At 32.7% G+C, this 18,153-nt stretch overlaps 2 protein-coding genes across 3 annotated transcripts in view; one reads left to right on the forward strand and one right to left on the reverse strand.

Annotated features, from left to right (window-relative positions):
• LOC108762145 (uncharacterized) overlaps positions 1–2,020 on the forward strand; it is a 10,737-nt gene extending 8,717 nt beyond the window's left edge. Inside the window, exon 2 of the mRNA XM_018509004.1 lies at positions 968–2,020. Coding sequence (XP_018364506.1) covers positions 978–1,937 — 960 coding nt within the window. The 5' untranslated portion in view covers positions 968–977 and the 3' untranslated portion in view covers positions 1,938–2,020. The remainder of the gene's footprint in view (positions 1–967) is intronic.
• Positions 2,021–5,613: 3,593 nt separating this feature from the next.
• LOC108762144 (uncharacterized) overlaps positions 5,614–18,153 on the reverse strand; it is a 16,798-nt gene continuing 4,258 nt past the window's right edge. The window contains exons 2-3 of one of the 2 annotated variants that reach the window (XM_018509002.1): positions 5,928–6,906; positions 5,614–5,838 (exon numbers count right to left, since the gene is read on the reverse strand). In XM_018509002.1, coding sequence (XP_018364504.1) covers positions 5,937–6,906 — 970 coding nt within the window. In that variant the 3' untranslated portion in view covers positions 5,614–5,838; positions 5,928–5,936. Of the gene's footprint in view, positions 6,907–18,153 lie in introns of both variants that reach the window. The other variant, XM_018509001.1, reaches the window with a different exon arrangement.

Raw genomic sequence — 18,153 nt, forward strand, 5'->3', positions numbered from 1 at the left:
TTGCTCAATAAAACCAGAATGTTATGAACACAACTTTCACATGTATGTAGTTTGTTTAAAGCGAAAATATTAATATATGTGTTTTATGCCCTTACAACCGATCCTTAAAGCTATCGATATGGCTGTAGAAGGAAGTGACATTGTCTTGTGATTTGGTGAGGAATATCTATTGAAGGACAAATGCGAGCGAATGGGTCAATTTCTGCGCGCTCTGTTAGCCGACCTTCTACAAGGTCCTCCAATGAGTACGAGAGGACTTTGCGGCTGGAATGCATGACTCGACGATTTTATAACCCGCTTTCAATTACTCTTCTTGGTGCTCCTGTTTCGTTCGCCTCGCGCCATTGCTGCAGAAGGAGAAGAAGAGGGAAATACCGCAATGCGAGCAAAAGGCATGAAACGTCCAAATGCCGCGTCGCGTCGCGTCGTCGCGCAGCGACGCGTCGCATTGCGTTTGTATCCTTACCTCCTTCTTGCGCCTACTCTTTTTCTCACTCACGGGGACGTGATTTATTCGACGTCGGATAAACACATACAATCTCGCGCGAAGTAAGGAATATGTAAGATTCGATAATGGTGTGCGTAGCTAGACAGGAAACGCATCTGAGGACATCCACCCCAACGAGCGAACAATTCGTTTTGGCTCGTTTACTCTCTCTCTCTCCCTCTCTCTCTCTCTCTCTCTCTCTCTCTCTCTCTCTCTCTCCTTCTGTCTAAAACGATATCTGTTTTCATTCTTAAACATTCAATATTAGCGTTATAATAATATATTATTTTAATACTAATTATATAAAACAATATTAATTATTATTATTAAAATAATCTTAATAAAATAACATGTTATTGTAATGTCACACAGTGTTGAATATGTTCAATATAAGTATTAATAATTTCTTTACATAAATAAATAAATTCATGTTTTCCAATAGGATTACAATATTACAAAAACACATTTATCCCTTTTCAGACCGCACACGATGGTACTGGTTCTGTTGATACCTGTAATCGGATTTGTGGCAGCAAATCCTTTTTCCAACACATTGAATAACCGCTTAGTCCCTCAAGTCCAAAAAGCGCTTTCGCTTTCCACGGAGAATCGTTTGGATATAATAGACGACAGTCCAGATAAAATTAATGAAATAGTAGAAAATACGAATGAGACTACTCTATCAATTCTGAAGCATACAATTCATCATCTCAAAGCTTCCGAATCAAAGACACGTGAAAATGAGACAAATGAAAAAAGGACACAAGGACGGAAACATAAAGCTTTATTTGTAGATTATCCTCTGTTATCGCGTATCATACATTACCCAAGGGTGCCTGCGTATGAAATCGATTACAACGACAATTCAGAGTCGACAGCCAAGGATAGATCGTCAAGCGAGTCTGATAAGAGATACCAAGAGAGCGATATCTTTTATATCCGACTTCCACCTATTCCATATATGTTTGTACCCGGTATCGGATATATCTCGCAACCACCCACGTACTCGAGCGCTTCGTTGAAGCCCCAGTTACCCCTCGTTCCTCAACTAGTCCAGCTACATCACGTGAGACCCGTGCGACCTCAACCAGCCTCTCAGCAGACCGTTAATTCCTTCATCAAATTGCCTATAGACTTCATAAGCAACGGCAAGCCCACCTCCGTTTACCAATGGCAAAAGAAGCCTGGCAAGAAGCCAACCGACAGTCCAATCACGAACTTGGACAACCTGTCAGCCGACTTCGTGAACAACGGTAAGCCGACCTCTATTTATCAATGGCAAGCGAATCTTAGGCCGATAAAGAGGCCGGATAATTCGCTTAACAGACTTGATATGGGACCTTACACCTTTAATGGCAAATTAACCAGCGTGTATTTGCTTGAATCGAATGACTCCACCACAATGCATCAATCCATTCGACATTCCAATTATCAAAATGTGCATGATTAAATTTAATTTTATACGATCATGCCGAATATTCAAAATCGGAACAAGCAATCATAATACGGAAGGAATTTGTAATGTCTCTTAAACACGTCTATTTCTATATTCAATATAGATTAACTTTAATCTCGATTTAACTTATTACTTATTTTTATCTTTCTCTAGTTTAAAGAATTAGAAAAAGGTAACAAGTAAATTAAAGAGATAATAAAGTTTATCTACATTGATAGACATTAGGTAAACCATAACGCGAGTGATAAATATTCTGCTATTATATAGACAATTATTGAAACTATTTTAAAAATAATATAATTGTATTTTTTTCTATAAATTGCACAGACTCGCACGAGAATTAAACAATAATTTTTATAAAGTGTGTAAAAAATTATATATTATTCAAAGCTATTGTTTTAATTTGTGTATATTCTTGAATATTTATAGTATTTATTAGTCCGTGCAATATCGTGAATTTGTAAATATGTGAAATATATGTACAAATGACGTTAAGAATAAGGATACACATATCATTTTTAACCTTACCCGTAACAGCAAAGTGAAAAGCATATTTCCTACACTTGGTCCCTTATATACAAATATTGACTTGGGACATGGGTTTGGTCAGATTGTCTGGACTATATCCTGTGTCTGGTTACAAACATGCGCAATTCATTCGGATTAGATGCGTAAGGGGATTTAATATCAAGATTATTTGTGCAATGTGATTTTGTCATTCCATCTAAAAACATTATCTACTTATATGTATTATATATGTATACGCGCATACAATATATAATGTGTAATGCGTCTATCGTACATATATTATATATATATAAATAAGTTTTGATGAATATTATATATATATTTATATATAAACATATATATGTATTTTAATTTTCTGGTAATATATGTATAATGTGTGTATATATAATTGTACATACATAATATTATTTATTACAATTATTTCGACGGTGATAAAACATTCTAACACAGTATAATGTAATGATAGTATTCTATTATATTCGGCAAATACAAAAGCATTATAATTAACGTCTTAATTAATTCATGATTTTACAAAAATACATTTAATATAGAAATACAAGTGTCGAGTCATGTTAAAATAATAAATAAATAGAAAAATTATGCAAATTACAAGATTATAGCATTTATCCTTCTCGTTTATATCGTTTTTTTGTTCACGAAATGTAATTGGTCAGTAACATTTTGCTTACTTTATTTGGTGAAAGGATGTAATGTGTAAAAACAATTATCTTCGTTGAACAAGATGTTCTCTTTAGTATTTTGAATGTATACGCTCAATTACCAAAAAATGTGGTCCCAGAGGCAAGCGACTCGTCACCGATGTGGTCGTTCCTTGCAGATATTAAAGTAAATGCGCTATAACGGGTTGCAAGGGTTCTCATCCAGATACAGAGTGGTAGAGCAAGGTCATAAACAGAGGTCTATAGCTTTATTAGTTTCTATGCGTTATCTTACTAATTAAACGTTTATTCATATCTGCTTGATGCAATTTTGAAATATCAAATGTAACAAACTGCAATAAGAATTATGTACAGAAGTTATACAAAGTTATTTCTGATTAGATTTATATACATACATACATATATATATATATATATATATATCTTTTTAAAGATTTAAATCTAATTAGAAATTATCTAAATAAACATTCAAATCTAATTTGGAGTAACTTTTTATTATTATGTATATAAAAAGAGATAGAGCTTTTCCAAATAATAATAACGATAAATAAGCATTTTAAGATTAGCATTGCCAAAATATTGATTAAACACGAAAAATGCAGGTACTTGGGTTTTTAAGTATGTAATTGTCAAAACAAAGTATACAAAGAGTTATAAATATCTTTATTCGTTACACTGAATATATACGCCTCATTATAATCGGGCGCACTTACTCACGATATCTAGAATATAGAAAAAAATATATATATTCAACACAAAACATTTCCACGTCGATTCACGTAGGAGGAAAAATTTACATGTTGTATAAAAACATGCGTATTGTCCAGTCTTAATGAAAAATCTATCTATAGTTATATGGAAACATTTTACGTTGATTAAGTATTCGACATACTCGATCACGGATCAATCATGTTTACGTGAATATATACGCAAACGACGGACGCGCGTGTAGAAATATGATAATATGCCCGCACACATATTTATATTTATAAAAATATATTATACAATGTTAATTCAATAATGGAGAATTTGATTATAAGATCATGATCTTCCAGCGGGAAGAAATCATTCGGCAATTGTATACTGAAAAACACAATCTTACATTTTATCAGATTAAAAAAAGAAAAGCACTAACTCAGTTTAAAATGAAGCTTTGTAAAAAGATATTAATCTTTCTGTTCCCTAATAAATCAATGTTACATAAAATCCTTATATTAATCTAAATAAAAATATATAATATTTTTTGCTTTTCTTTAAATCTTGTATATAAATAAAAAAGCAAATAAAGAGATAAAGAGAATCTACGTTATATATATATTATGTAATTTGAATGTTACATAGTAATAGCTTAATCAATACTTATATTATGTGTAAATAGTGTAAATAGCCATCCAATGCAGGATAGACATGGAACATTCAGTCATAATCTCAATAATACTATCATGTTTTAAGTTCGCAACACACCGAAAGTTTCCGCAAACACATAAATAAAATAACACATTGTTCTATTCTCAGCTTTTTTTGTAAGTATTTGTTCGTAAGTTTCATATACTTACAATAAAATCAATCGTCGTAGTACTGAAATCATATTTTTAAAAAATATTTCAATTATCAGATTTTCGTAGGCCTCGCGAGATTACTGCTTTTAGTACTGAAAGACAAACCGTGTATTCTATCTTTGACAGACACAAGAACATAGCAGTAGATCCGCACTTTATTGCCTATTACGACATTAAACGCGTTGCATTAAACTGTAATTGAATTTTTTACTTCCATCAATCAAAACTATCACTTTTTAAACTTCCGTCAAAGGAGTACTGCACATTATTTAACATTAATTTCTTTTCTAATTTTTTGCAACAGGATTTTTTAAAAATTCAATTCATGTCTAAAATGCTAACGGAAATAATTCAGCCATCTTCCTCTATTACGTAATGTAATGTTGTTTTTTAAAATAATTGCTACGATGTGTGATACGACAAATCCTCGCGAAACTCTCATAATTAAAAGAAGCGTTTTAAAATACAAAGCAGTAAAGTTATCAATAAAATGTTCTATAAAAAGTCTCGTCTAGCGAGACGTTTCAGTCTTATAACAATTAGAAAAAAAGTTGTTTTAAATTGTTCTAGTAAAGCTGCCTTTTAAAATAATACATTCTCATATAAAAAGAAATAGATATAGACGCTTATTTAGTACTATTTTGCGGAAATTTTTGATGTCTATATAGATACAATTTATACCGATTATTATATTAATAGATGTAAAATATGTTTTGTGAAAATATGATATGCTCAAATTCCTTATCCATTTGTTAGCTAATAAAGCAATGTAAAAATATAAATAAGATTTGTCTGTTGTTTCGTCGCAATAATAGAATGGAGATTATCCAAATATATACGATAACGTAAAATAAAAAATATACGAAGAAATGAATTTATCGATGCGATAATAAAACTTATGTTTGCACATTTCTAATATTTACTTATCTTAATGCACCTTTATAAGTAAAGATATAATAACGATGTATATTTAACAGAAGTGGAACAGTTTGCGGAATGCAGTATCTTGAATAAGAATGACTATATGCAATATAGGCATGAAAGTCTCTGTTTCTCTCTTTTTCTTTCTCCCTCTTTCTTCCTTTTTTTGCATTTTATCGTTGTCAATTTGAATGGCAATTCCTGAACCTGTACAAACAGAGTAGTATGCATCTACTTAAGCTAACAGGCAGGCAAGTCAGTTAAGATATTACACGATTATGCACAGTTATACGAACAATCGAAGATTAAGGTAGAAGGGGATGATAGTATACTGGCTTGCGACTCTTCTCCATAATGTAGAAAGCTTTAGGTTTGCCATTCCCGGGAAAGTTTTTGTGGATGCTAGTGGAACCCGTCTTAGTGGCGATTGGCGCATAATATGAAGTGGCAGCTTTTTTCCGGTGTTTTTTCATCTTCGGCACAGTGTTCCTTGAGCCGTGAAGTTCGTTGCTCAGGTGGATCCTATGCACATTCATATCGTCTAATCTATACGCCTTGTTGCCAAGGTTATTCTTTTTCGTCGACTTGAATTTAATATTGTCGTTGTCGCTATTCGAATAGCTGAGTCTCTTGTCATTATTTCTGATGTGTTTCGTCACTGGGTGCTTTTGATGCAAATGAAGTTGGTTATCGGTGGCACGATACTCATAACTCTTGCTACTTGTATCGAGCGGATAAAGCTTATTCAGTATGGTTTTTGTAGAAGATGTTTGCTGCTGTTTCTTCATATCCTCCAACTTTTTTCTAGCGTCAATTCTTAGTTGACTCAGTTGAAGACGCTTCTTCTCCATCATTTTCTTTACGACCGGTAAATTCCAATGATAAATCTTGGCAGGTTTACCATTTCCTTGAAATCCCACCGGAAAACTCGGGCCGGTCTTAGTGACTTTATCGTCGTTGACGGATTTGTGAGGCTTCGTAATGGTATAGTACGGAGGACTAGCCGGAAGTTTCACGATGTAAACGTGGCTGTCACGGTGTCCATGACGACGACTGTAAGGCTGATGTATGCGCGTTTGTGAGCTGAGTCCCGGTGGTTCAGGTCCGGCTAATCGCTTCTTATGATGCCCATCGGGTATTTGAAGAGGTGTCAGTCCAAGTCGGTTTAGAACAGCCGCGTTGCTTGTATGAACCGTCTCGAAACTTTCCTCGGAAGTAGTCGCAGTGACGAGACTACTGAAGAATATCAGTAGTAAGCCACTTGAAAGAAATAATCTGAAAAAAATCATATATATATATATATATATATATACATCATTATGTATCTTTATGTTAATGTAGAAATGAATACAATAATAAACGCAGTAATGCGTTAAATAAAAAATCGTTGATATATATAAACATTAGAGGAATATATCAAATTACAGAATTACTGCATTTATTATGTTGATTTATTAGTTGATTTAAAAGAAATATATAAATGAATTTCAACGACGTCGCAAATACGTGATATTCGTTCAAGTCGGTCTCGAGATCTAGATGAAGAAAATAAAAGATAGAGTTACGCCGACTTAGAAGACGATTCATCATAAGTTACGATTGCCATGTCTCGCGGAACTAATGAAAGAATCATCTAACCGCAAGTGCCACCAGGGATTCAAAGGAAGAACTGTGTAAGTCTGACCTCTCAGCCATCTGGCTGGCTGCTCGTAAATCTGGTTACATGTAGCAAAAATTTTAATGAAAAAGAATTTCAGAGCGTGAAAGTGATAACTCTCTGCCAACGAGGCATAGAGAAATTTTACGATGTGAGAAATCTACAATGTAAAAACATCATAACGATAAATAAGCGTCAATTTGCTCTGTTATTATGAGCCGCACATCGCGCTGATGAATTACCCTTCCCACTTAATTACTCGCACAAGAATAAAGTGTGTTAATCATTCAGTCTTTCTTATATTCTTATACTTTTATGATAAAACGCATTATATGTGTCGTATTTTTAGGTGGCATTCAAATCTAAAAATATAAAGTTACTTTTTATTCAATTCAATAGATGAACGTTAAAATCAACGTTTTAACGTTCATCTATAAATTATTTTGATAATTTATTGAAAAAGAAACATTTTGTAGCCATGATTCTTTAATAAAATTAATGTTGCTATAATAAGATATATTTTTTCAATATGAAAGAGATAATTTTCCGAATTGAAAGAAGATACTGGGGGGGGGGGGGAAATGAATTTATAACGTATATAAAACATAAACTGAACGCGTATAAAATACAGACAAATATAGAACTGCAAACAGTAGTTCTGCGTCGAAAAAACAATAAAATATTCAGTAACTTGAGTGACTATGTTTGGTAAGCCAATGTTCATCGGTCTTGGAAGTTGGAACGTCCGTCATGCAATAGCCATAAATTAATATGCCAACCGGACGACTCCCTCGTTGTGAAATTATTCCTCCATCCAGCAAGGTACTTGACGTGGTCATTCACAACGACATGACGCTCGTGCTGCGTCTAAAAGGAGTGACTGGAAAAGAAGAGGTGAAATACGATGGAAGAGGAAAAAGGTAGAAGAAGAAAAAAAAGGATTGCTTGTGTGCGAATAAAGGATGACGAGAAATGTTCTTTTATAATTTAATAATTAAAAACAATTAGTAAGAGGGGGGATGTTTTATATCTCATATATACAGTCATATTATTCTTACTATTATGATTGTAAATAAGATGCAATACAAATTTTTTTAAATTTTGAGTGGATAAACCAAGAAAAATATGTAAATAATATTTAGATTGTAATAATATGATGTAGTTATTATCTATACTATACGCATAAGCCTAGACCGAGTTATCATTGTAGAATGTCAAACAAGATACGGTACTCTACCCTTCTATAACACGGTACTCCGAGAACACGGTTTCGATATAACACGATGCAAATATTACAACAGGTCTCGTACAACACGGTCTTCCGAGAATGGTTTCTATATTGCTTGATTTAATAAACTTGGGGAACACCCTCATATAACACGAATTATGTATTTGACCCAGAGATCGAAAGAGAGAGAAATCGAATATTATTTTGGTAATTCTGCAGTTTAAGTATTACAGTATACGGACCCACTCCCTCTTGATCTGCATCATTTTTAAGTTTCCCTTTGCATAGTTTCGATACAGCACAGTACGAATCAACCATGTTATAGAAAGATTGACTGTACTCTATTTTATTATAATTATATTATTTTATAAAATATGTGTGATTGTCAAATAGGTAGACTGTCTTCGTCTCGATCTAAAAATATACTAATCAACATATAGATGTAGTAGCGTAGATATAAAATGCCTCAATGCTATATTTTTCAAGTTTGTTCATCATGATTCTAACCTAATTAAGTATTTAATTAATATCAACTTTAAAATCAATATACATTTAAGCTATAAATTGTTTTGATAATAATAATTGCATGATTAATACATATATTATTAAACAAGATAATACACAAACAGATTATATAAAGGAAATAAATATCTTCTTTTCTACATATTTGTTCAATGACTTTATTCCGCGTTCAAGTACAGAAAAGCACTTGGACATTCGAGGAAAACAATGATGCCGCCTTACAGGAAAGTGCAGCAGCTCGGAAGAACGCGGAAGAGGATTCGTTGCCCGAAGAAGAGAGTTCAGATTAGCCTGAGACGAAGGGAGAGCTTGAGGAGTGTGAAGAAGAAGAATAAGAGAAGCGAAAAGTAACCGCGGAGTACGAGCACGTGCATACAAGTATGCGTGAGAAAAGCTCACAGTTGGAAATCTAACGTATTGGTGAAGAGATGGAAAGGCAACGCCTGGCCAGAATGACGGATGAAAGGGAATACCAACGTTGGCGTCTCGTGGCGATCGGAGATTAATCTTCATGATCATCCGTTCGACCGTTCGACCGAAGTGGCAGCAGCGTGCGGGCTGCTGATCGTTTTACCTCTATCTAGTAATCAACGGATCATTCAATGATTTAACGCTCTTCCGAAAGTTGCTTGCTCTATTAATATGCTATTTTTTTTTTACGATCTCGTATTTCGTCAATGTACGTGTAAAGCATGTTAATCGCGTTCGTTCGGTCATACACGAGGTATTTCAAATATTTATTGAGAGACTCGAGTTTAAGGTCTGTGACCCTTATGCATGAGGTGTGAAAAACATCTTTCAAGAGAAGTTGCTTCAACGGTCATACGTTTGTGGATCACCATATTTTGCATATTCTTGCTATGTAGTAGATAAGTCTCTGACTTTGTATATCTCGTATGTTAGATTTATACAAATATTACACGAATATAATATCTGTACTCATATATATATAGGTAAATGATATCTAGAGTTATATTTTATATAGAGATAATGTATGAGACGAAGGAAATCTTTTTCTTAACAAAAAAAAAAGAGAGAAAACTACCAAATGTAAGATACATAAGATAAGTTAAAATTATCTAAAAGATCCCCCAATTTTGTGACTCATAATATATATGAGATAATTTAAGTGTTATTTATAACCATTTCTTATAATGACCGTAAACTTTGTTAGAGAGAACGCGAGACAAAGTGTACTATTCTCATAAATTTCAATACGCCAAATGTAATGCTTGCGTGGGCCTTACAAACAAGAATTACATTTATCATTCTAACATGATGTACCTAATTAATTCTTCCTACCCAAGACAGATCTTATTATCCATCATGTATGAAACTGATGAAATCTATTCGTTTTCAAACCTAAGATAAAGAAAATTAATTGATAGAGATCTGAATTTTAATTTCACGCGATGGTGCTTTTCAAATTGCACCTCGCACTATATTGTAATTTACAATGTATATGTAACGTATACAATTACATAAAAAGAACTTAAAATCATATTCAAGATTTGTGTTCTAAAAATTAAAGTAAATAAAAAAATACAAATCCAGAAATATCGATATTTTTAAATCTTGTCTCAAATACCGTTACTTCGCTCGACAATTTTATTTTCGACGTAACATCAAAAGTTTCCAATCGTTAAACCCTCCAGGCAAAATATCCGTTTTTTTGGCACTTGTTGCGCCATTAAGGAAACAACCTTTTGGACAAACATATATCCCACGTAATATTCTTCAAAACTAAGCACGCAAACTCAATTACGTCAATTATTAACGAATCGGTGCACGCTACAAATTACTCTCTTCGGTTCTCTTAGCCTGCTTTAATTATTATATATTTTCTTCTCTTGTAAATATAGTTTGCGAATTTAATCATTCGTTAATTATTTTCGCAAATTTACAACTCACGCAAATATCTTTAACGCGAAAATTAAATTATACTCCTTATTCACGCAAAAATAATAAGTACATAGAATATTGAACCAATGAAAAATTATTTCTGTAAATGCATATAGACAGTTTTTACTGCTCTTAGTATTATTATTTAGGGTATTTTCATTTATAATAACTATTTGCCAAAGTTTGTACATTCAAAACTCAACGTTTTTGCAACAGGCAGTTGTCTTTTTTCTGATATCTGAAAAGGTATTTAAAACATAAGCAGCAAACCGGTTGACAACCGGTTTGGTTACTCTAATAAATTAAGAAGAATTTCTATGTATTTTCTTCTATATGAAGTATGTAAGATAAATCTACCATTTTTTTATGTTGTGATTAGAAACGTCAATATAAAAGCGTACGAATAATCGCAAGAAGATTATTCCTTATTGACTTGAAGCTAAGCCAATTTTTATAGATGTTAACGTAGATACTTTCTTGTAATTGTACAATCTACATAATTGTACAATAATACGATTTCAACGAAATTAAAATACAGCTTTTTTTGAAACAGAAAATGTCATTAGGTACACATATGTTGCGCATCTTATATTAGAAGCAACAAGAAGTACCTATCTATTATTACTACAAGTACTGCGATCGATCTAACCATTTTGCATTATCGTTGGTGAATAGACTGCGTAAAAAAAAAAGGTAAAAATCGACCTCTCAAGCAAGAAAGAATAAACTCGAGGCAATCGTAACCGTTGGAACGACATCATCGATTCCGCGTCGTGTCAACCTTATATAGCACTGGCATTCCCTTACGGCTCATTAAATCCACAAGCCAGGGAACGATATTGGCGGGCAGACGGACGTAGAAGAGAAAAAAAAAGGCTAGAACGAAAGCCGCGGAAAAAATATGGATAGCCGCATACCCAGGCAGGCATGTCCTTAAGTTCCATGCGGATCTTGAATAGGAGCACGGAAGTAAGGAGCGACATACTTCTCGGTGCCGTTTGCACCGAGGATAATGACGGGTGCGGGGGGGGGGGGGGGATTACTTCCCATATAATCAAAGATGCTTTAATCATCGCAATCAACACGCGCTACGCTTTATCATCCTAGAATTAGTTTAACCATTAGAGTCGTACATGGTGTACGCATTATTGATTAATTCAAAAGATCGATTCCATATTATTCTTCCACTTCTTTTACTGCGATTAGTAATTTGCTACTCGCGCTACAGTTTTTTGGATTACAATCGCCAACGATACTTATCGCGGAAAATTTTAATATATAACGATTTAAAAAATCCGAAATTATGTAAGATTTGAATATGTATGATTGTGTGAGTGCGCGTGCATATAACGTTTTATATTTAAAAATATATTATAAATATTGAAAGGATATGTCTATATATATATATATAAGTAAATAGAAAAAAAGAAGTGTATTTCCTGGACAAAATAACACAAGCCACATGAAACAGACTTGGGTTCTCTTGACCATTGTTTCGGTCACGTAGCCCTTTCGCCGTCTGCGTAGAAGAAACTCGAGTATCTCAAGTATGTAATCTCACGCATTGATTCTCTGCCTCTAAGGATCGAGGAAACCAAGTCTCGGAAGGTTGCTTTCCTCGACTTGGAAGCTGAAATTTCACCAAAGCGAATCTCTGACGGATTCTACGTCGCTAGACGTACTAATTGGCGCAGTTACATGTTTGTGGAGATACACGTTTCTCTAATTAACTAATTGGATTACGCGAGAACCACAAACATTACGTTGTATCTATCACGAGAACACGATAATTATTTTACGTCCTGTTACGTACGCTAACTTGTTATTATCGTTTTAATCAAAAAAAGGTGAAATTATTTGTCAACAAGCGATGACGATCAGCACAAACTTGTTTTAAATGAACGTGAACAATCCGGAGACTGGAATCCTGGCTAAGCTGTATAATTGGATCCAGTGTGGATCCAGATCTAGACTTGAACTTGAAGTCAGACGTTGCTTTCTCGTGCAACGCACCGTTGCCAAGTTAAGAGAATCTTAATAAGAATCTTATTATTGAATTTAAAGGACAATGTTTAGTAAATAATTTTAATTACTTTTGTTTTATTTAAACTTTTAATTGATAAAATAAAATAGCTTCCAAATAATTTCATAAAGATATGTATAAATAAATCAATAAAGATTTGTAAACTTTACATACCTATGTATATATATATATATATATATATATATATATATATATAAATATATAAAACACTACTATATAACATGTGTGATTACATGTTATATGTAATATAAATGTTAAAGTGTCACGAATAATAAAGAGATTTTTCAAACCAGTTTTTAGTAATTATATTTGAATAAATTTATTGAATTCTCATAATCACTTTTCTCATCTATTCTCTTATTTGCCTCTTCAAAATAAATTATTTTTAAATAAAACGAAATTTTTGGCATTAATTATATTAATTCATTCAAAGTGAATACCAATGTGTATGTTGATTTCAATATGATTGTTAGTGTTGTTATCAGTACTATTCAATAGATAAAATGATTTGATTTGAAGATGAGTTTCTGATACTATAATATGTCGTTTGATTTATTTTAATTTCATTGAAAAATGCAAAACATGAGATTATACAGCTTTTATTAATGTAAAATTAATTCAGAAATTTGTATCACTAAATTGTATTACTAAATAAGAGCATATATAAAAATATATGAGTACAATAAAATGCAGATTCATATAAACGCAAGTAAATGAAATATTGCACATTTATCTGCTAATATTCTACACATATTATAGCAATTTTGTTTATAAAGAATGACTATAACAATTGCTGCGACGTAGACATTTCGTGGTCAGACATCAAGAACGTGACGAGCATAAAGAACTGTTTTAACGGAGTTCCTTGTGTGTCGGCGCCGATCATACGAGGAAGTGTGAACGATCTCGAGAATCTCGTTCTCACGGTCACCATTTTCCATTCTACTCAAGCTTCCGCCTGTTCGCACGCAGGTGCGATTGCATACTTTTGATTATTACACAAGAGACTACAAAATGAGAAACAATGAAGCTAATATCGAGATTAAACAGTTATAATTTATAATTTAATAACAAATTTTATTTCATCGATTAATTTATCAATCTTTATTACAATTTTCAGTAATTTTTAGAGCGTGAAAGATATAGAAAAGATGTATTTTATCTATCATAAATAACAAACATTAAAAAGCTAGCTATGCACCGTAAAGAGACGAGCATATAAAAATGGAATCTGAAACAAAATCTGCAGCTAAGAAAGAGACATGTTTAATATTTTTTCTTTCTTTGCTGCTTTCTTCTTGCCATCTTCTCCATTTATCCTAAGATCTTCTCTTTTATCCCCTCTATTCTGTTTTTTCTTCCTGCAGGTTGGCTATCACAAGACTCAACTTGCGGTCGATCCACGCACAATCGAGCCACGCTCGGTACAAAAGAACAGAGGAAGGATTTAACCGGTATACTATCTATATATCTGACTCTAATTAGCTAAATTATCGTTGTTTAACTCGCTAAATATATGTTAGATATTTTTTTTAATATGCATTTGCATAGAAATTCGCAGTCTGATTACAAGATTCATATTTACGCTGTTGTTTTTACAGTACTTTTAATAATAAACGTGCAAAAAGACAGAGAAGATATGAAAAAAAATATAAAATTTCATATAAATAGTTTCTCAAATATTCATGTTATTAGATATATATATATATATATATATATGTATGTATATAATCTAATTGCGCAGTCGGAAATCTGTACAACGCCTAAAGGCATCCAGACCCAAATCGTTAATTTTGCGCTAAGCCTAACCCTGTCATTACGTATCTTCGGCAATAAACTTTGATTATACGTTTTGCACTGCAGAGAAGGAACGCCGAGAAGTAAGCTCGAAAAAGAATAAAAGAAAGACAGAAGAGATGCGAGACACCGTTATCACCGATAATTGGAGACGTAAGATATACGGCTTCAGAGGAAACGATTGTTCTTTCTACCATGTCAAATTTTTTTAACCATCCAAATTTGAAGACTAAAAATGTACAAAAATATAAAATTTTTATTCTCTTCTATCTTTTTCGCGATAAATTATTAACTAGAAAATCTTTAAGCTGTTATATACTGTCATCACGTTATAAAGTTTAGAGATATAACTGAAGATGTGGAAGAAATTAACGGTTAATCGATAATCTTCCACGCCAGTTTATCCATCGTTTCTGCGGTCAATTGAGTTCTATCACGTAATTCGAAAACAACAGTATTTTCACAGCGACGATTTGTCGATCACGACGGTTGAACAATCTCGTAAGAGGTATACTGAAGTATCTATCAAATGGCACTAATGGCCGTAGTGCTATGTCAAGCAGCGCGTGCGAGTCGAGAGAGCGTGCACAGCACACGCATATAATACTTGAGTACGCGCACGTGCTCGTATCGAATGATCGTTCAGGAACAACCTATTGATGCTTATTAAATCAATGTCAACAACTAGTATTTAAATATTAACTTTCAATTACTTGAATTACATTTTATCTTTTTAAAACAGCACACCTATATAGTAATGGTTTCTTCCATAAAATTACTATAATCAAATATACACTTTCATTAAAATAAACCAAAATTATTTTAATTACATGTTTAAAATAATATAAATTATTAAAGGTTTTTTTATAAACGATGTAAAATTGTATTGTGTTCTTCTATTTTAACATTTAAATATCAATGTATTATGTAGAAATTTCGTAATCTGAATAATTGTAGGTGCTGAAAATGTCCATTTATTTGTTTGAATAGGAAAATTTACGCGGTTGTTTCCCACATTCGCTCCGCTTTGTGACTGCTGAAATATTCATGAGTGAACTAGCCAAACGAGCGTACCCGCGTGGATGTACGTACGAGTACACTCCGAACGAATCGCAGACTCTCTGCTTCTTCCCTTTCCATCCATATCGACTCTTTGACCTCAGCACCATTCTGCATAACGGTGCATCGGCCTGGACGTTTGCCTATTATGTCACTATATATTCGTATAAGGACGTTGTACACCATAAGCTAACTACAACCTAAACAGAAGTTCCTGGAATTTTCTCAACTGACGATCAATCTTCGCGACGCGGTGAGAAAAATACGATTCGTGTCCAACTTTAACGAGATTCAGTTGCAGCGTGCATTCCCATAAGTAGGGAGAATATAGGCAGCGAATAAAAGACATTAAATTAAAGAAATTGCATACATTATTTTCTTTGAATGCATATAAAAGATGGTTGACACAAGTATAAAATGTGTGATAATTCTATTATATCTAATATAAAAATAATATCCAATCAATATATATGTATATGTGCTATTATAAATGAGAATATTTTTTTAAAAATCTACTATAAATTGAAAGAATCAACTATACCTCTACCATTATCGTCGATAACGTAATAATGTTATCACTACAGGATTTAATATACGTATCAATAAATTGTGCATATATATGCACGTGTATGTACATATACATCGCTGTGTATTCATAGACACAATTATAGTTACAATTATTTCTCTACGCAGGAGTATCGTCTTTCTTGAGCTTCGAGTGTACGATAATCCTATACCAGGCTGTTATTTACAATTCGTTTCATATAAGGAGAATTTCTGTATTTGCATCGTCATGCTGTCTCTGATATTTACTATGTCCGCGAAGTCCACTTTACCATCACCGACTAATTGCTATTATAATTATGATTGGATATGATTTCACGGAAGAAAGAGTAGCTTTACCTTTATCGTGTCAAGGTGAAGGTAACAAAATCATAATATATTTCTTTATCTAAAAAAATCCGTATATCTGTATATTGTAGATATATGTAAGTATATATGTAGAGGAAATGCCTCTATTATGAGATACCGAGTTCATTTTGGATAAATGCTAGAAGTCTATAGGTAGAATTTAAAAAAATATTAGGTCATTTTGAAAGGAATTTAACAAGCTTTAAGATAACGTTACATAAAAGTTAATTCAAAATCCGTTTTTTTTTTTAAATTAAAGAATTGTAAAAAGTGAGCAAATCGCAAAGTCGAACAATTGTGCTCCTAATATGAGATGTCCCGAGAAATCGATAGAACGCAAAGTATAGCAGTATTGCGATTAAAAAACTTTATTTAATGTTTCTAAAATACAAACAAACACAATCAGCGTGCGCGAAAAATGAGCATGCGATAGATTATACCCAGAACTCGTTTCCAGATAGATGGAATCAAGCATCGCAGATATAGGCATTCGACGTTCATTCCGCGGATGTCTTTTTTATTATTATACAATAACATTTATAGTTTAGCAACAATTTTCACTATAACATAGGAGCATGGATTATTTCATATTAGGAATATCCTGGTATTCCTCTCATATTACGGTTTCTACGCTTTATGGTTTTACGATCATCAAATCTAACTTCTGTAATTAAACAATTCAACATATCCCATATGTTTCTATTAGTACGACCTTACTCTATCACTACATAAAGAATTTATTGCCAAATATTTATTTATTAAATAATAAACAAAGTTCAAATGCTCATCTCAATGAAACTTGAAGACATCCAAATTCTAAAATCTTGTTTTACAAGGACTACAGGCATGATCCAATAATGAATTTTCTACTAAATAGTTTTCAATCTAAGAGCAATAAATTTATGGAACCAATAGATAGCGTTTATTAGTTTAGCAGAAATGCCGCTATCTCACATTAGGCGCCTATCTCATAATAGGGGGCTTTCCTCTACATACCATATTATTTGTAGATTGTCATTTTTTGCAAAAAAAAAGTGTATATTTGCAATGCATATGCATTCCTATATTATTTATTGATCAAATGTATTTTCATATATAAGTTCATAGCATATTTAAATATTAATTGTAAACAAATTCAATTCTCACAATACTCTGGAAAGTAAAAAACACTAGAAACAAAAAGAGAAAATAGAAGGCAAAGGTGACATTAGCGATGACGGCAATTACAAAGAAGAAGGAGACGAAGAAGAAGAAGAAAAGTGAAAGAGATAGTAGAAACATTTGAAATCAATAAAAATATGAGTGCTCGCATTACTCGCGTTCCGATCGGTGCTTACGCCGTTAGCACGTACGCATTTGCAATCTTATTTATGCGTCTACTTATATATATATATATATATA

Source organism: Trachymyrmex cornetzi, unplaced genomic scaffold (genome assembly GCF_001594075.2).
Source record: "Trachymyrmex cornetzi isolate Tcor2-1 unplaced genomic scaffold, Tcor1.1 scaffold277, whole genome shotgun sequence".
In the NCBI taxonomy this organism is placed as follows: Eukaryota; Metazoa; Arthropoda; class Insecta; order Hymenoptera; family Formicidae; genus Trachymyrmex; species Trachymyrmex cornetzi.